Raw genomic sequence first — 343 nt, 5'->3', positions numbered from 1 at the left:
TTTTTTTTTTAATGTGCGTGCCTGTGTTTGCTTTCTCTGACTTGCTTTGATTCCAGAGATCAGCTGCAGAGAGAGAGAAAAAGAGAGAAAAAAAACCCCATATATAACAGTCCGCCTGGCGATTTTATCACTTTTTTTTTTTTTTTTGAGTAAAGAAGGAAGATTTGCGCTGTTGTTTCTGATTCATGTTTGGGATTCAGGAAAGCATCCAGCGGAGTGGGAGCAGCATGAAGGAAGAGCCCCTCGGCGCGGGGATGAACGCGGTGCGGACGTGGATGCAGGGAGCCGGCGTCCTGGACGCCAGCACGGCCGCTCAGAGGTAGGCAGGCTCCCCGGCCCCGCC

General features: G+C 51.0%; 1 protein-coding gene across 1 annotated transcript in view; it reads left to right on the top strand.

Moving 5' to 3' along the window:
- Positions 1 to 185: 185 nt before the first annotated feature.
- Positions 186 to 343, top strand: part of LOC104293920 (transcription factor COE1-like) — a 2,968-nt gene continuing 2,810 nt past the window's right edge. Inside the window, exon 1 of the mRNA XM_009893472.1 lies at positions 186 to 319. Within this exon, the coding sequence (XP_009891774.1) occupies positions 186 to 319 (134 nt within the window). The remainder of the gene's footprint in view (positions 320 to 343) is intronic.

The sequence above is a fragment of the Charadrius vociferus genome, unplaced genomic scaffold, assembly GCF_000708025.1.
Source record: "Charadrius vociferus isolate BGI_N301 unplaced genomic scaffold, ASM70802v2 scaffold1041, whole genome shotgun sequence".
In the NCBI taxonomy this organism is placed as follows: Eukaryota; Metazoa; Chordata; class Aves; order Charadriiformes; family Charadriidae; genus Charadrius; species Charadrius vociferus.
This window is presented reverse-complemented; position numbering and strand designations above follow the sequence as displayed.